We start from the raw sequence: 2,084 nt of genomic DNA on the forward strand, positions 1-2,084 counted from the left end.
GCGGAGCTTATCCACCATTTCGGCGATCAACGGCAAGGGATAACGATTTTTGACCGTGATCGCGTTCAATCGGCGGTACGTCCTGTACGGGTCGAAGCGTCCCTTCCTTCTTCTTGATGAAGAAAAAGGGGGATGAGATTGGCGACTTCGACTCCCGTATGTAGCCCTTCGCTAACTGCTCCTTTAGGAACTTGTCCAGTTCCTCCTGCTCGTTGCTCGACAATGGGTATACCTTTGAATGGAACGTGGAGTAGCCGGGCACGAGTTCGATCGCATGATCGTACGGCTTTCTTTCGGGTAGCCGTTCTGATGCTTCCTTCGAGAAGACCTTCAGAAACTCGTGGTACTGTTTGGGTACCGACTCCTCGGCGGTCTTAACGACCTTCTTCTTGATCTCTTCCTCGGCGAACAGCTGGGAATACGTGTGCCCTGCTGCGACGAACAGCTGAGGGGCGCCGGGAAGCGTGATACCCTGCTCCCAGGCTTCGATCAAGTCAGTCTCATCCCATTCCACTTCCACCGAATCTTCTTCGGGTTCGAAGTCCGGGAGCACCTTGCTCCGGCAGGCACCTATGACTGACCGTTTGGACTTCGGCGAACGCCTGCGCGCCGTGGGCCTGACCCCCGTATCACGCGCAGTTGCTGCTTGCTCCATTCGGCCAGTCCTCCTGGCGCTACACGTTTCAGGGCATCGCGACAATTTGAGGGAGCCCTTCTCCCAATCTATTTCGGGGTTGTGCTCGCGCAGCCAATCCAACCCGACGATCACATCCTCTGGACCGATGTCCGTGACCGTAAACACCGTCTTCTCGACGTGTTCTCCTATGTGCATCTGTAGCACTGCTACTTCTGAGATGCTCCCGTCTCTATTTAGGGTGCCGTCGATATTGTAGAGCGGAATCGGCTCTTTTAGCTTCCGCGTCTGCACCTTATTTTCTTCAATGAATCGCTTGTTGATGAACTTCGTGGTGGCTCCGCTGTCCACCATAGCGATTATGTCTTTGTGCCGTCTTTTCCCTTGAAGTCGTACTGGGATGTGAAAATGTTGGGACCCCTGGTCCAATTCGTACACCATCGCAGTAGACAATACATTATACTTGTTACAAGATGATACTCGCGGCCCGACGCGTGCGGCACGAAGCGCGGACCGGATCAAAAACCCTCCTCCTTCATCGCCCGATAGTGCTCGAGCTCCTCGCGCATCGACTTCACCTGTGCCATTAAGTCCGCCAGCTCCGATTGCTCGGATTTCGCTGAAGCGGCACTTATACTTGCCGAGGGTGTTGTCGTGACGGGGGCGCTTGTCGCAGCCTGGGTGGAGCCCGAGGCAACCGTAGCCCGCGCGTCGGCGCGTTTTGTGTAAGGCTTGTCCTTACAATTGGGGCACTCGAAACGTCGGTACCCTTGCTTCCCACAGCCAAAGCATGTGCCGGGGAAGTTGCCTTTTCCGACGGCCGCATTGATGCTGGCCGAAGCTGCGTGCGTTGAGGGTGCACCACCACGTGCCCCACCGCGTCCTCAACCTCGGGCCGAGAAGAAGTTATTTAGCTCGGGCCGACGGGCCCGGCTGATGTCGAGGATCTGCTCGACCTCATTGGCACGCTTGTCAGCGTCTTGCCACGTGGTGAAGGTCTCGAGCTCGATCTTGCGGTAGACGCGGGAGGGGATGCCGCTCAGGTACTTGTCGCGTAGCTCCAGGTCCCCATACCCAGAGCGGTCCGCCGGACCCTTGAACAGCGCGGAGAACTCCGCCGCAGTGCGTTTTTCACGGACCGATTTGTCCGCGCAGAGCTTCGCCAGCTCTACTTGTGCTGCCGCCTCGTCGTCGAGATTTCCGAAGCGGGCCTTGAAGGCGGCGGCAAAGGCCGCTTCGTTTGCGAATGGGGTCGTAGCCCCTTGCACACCTATCTGCACCGATACGAGCTGGGCGAAGTAGGGGGTTGCCCAGGCGCGGGCATCACCGTCGAGCAGGCTCAGCGCAACCTGTACTTTGAGCTCGATGGTGGTCAACGACGTGTTGACCATCCAGTAGATGCGCAGCTGCGACAGGAACCTGTCGCAATCAATGACGGTTTTGCCATCGT

General features: G+C 57.4%; 1 protein-coding gene across 1 annotated transcript; it reads right to left on the minus strand.

The window, feature by feature from the left end:
- Nucleotides 1-1,152: 1,152 nt before the first annotated feature.
- POSPLADRAFT_1063707 (hypothetical protein) lies at nucleotides 1,153-2,025 on the minus strand (the record flags this gene model as incomplete). Its single annotated transcript, XM_024481711.1, has 2 exons — nucleotides 1,153-1,475; nucleotides 1,524-2,025. 2 exons carry the CDS (start codon nucleotides 2,023-2,025, stop codon nucleotides 1,153-1,155), a joined length of 825 nt encoding a protein of 274 aa, XP_024332503.1.
- Between the last annotated feature and the right edge of the window lie 59 nt (nucleotides 2,026-2,084).

The sequence above is a fragment of the Postia placenta genome (genome assembly GCF_002117355.1).
Source record: "Postia placenta MAD-698-R-SB12 unplaced genomic scaffold POSPLAscaffold_499, whole genome shotgun sequence".
NCBI classification, from domain to species: Eukaryota; Fungi; Basidiomycota; class Agaricomycetes; order Polyporales; family Adustoporiaceae; genus Rhodonia; species Rhodonia placenta.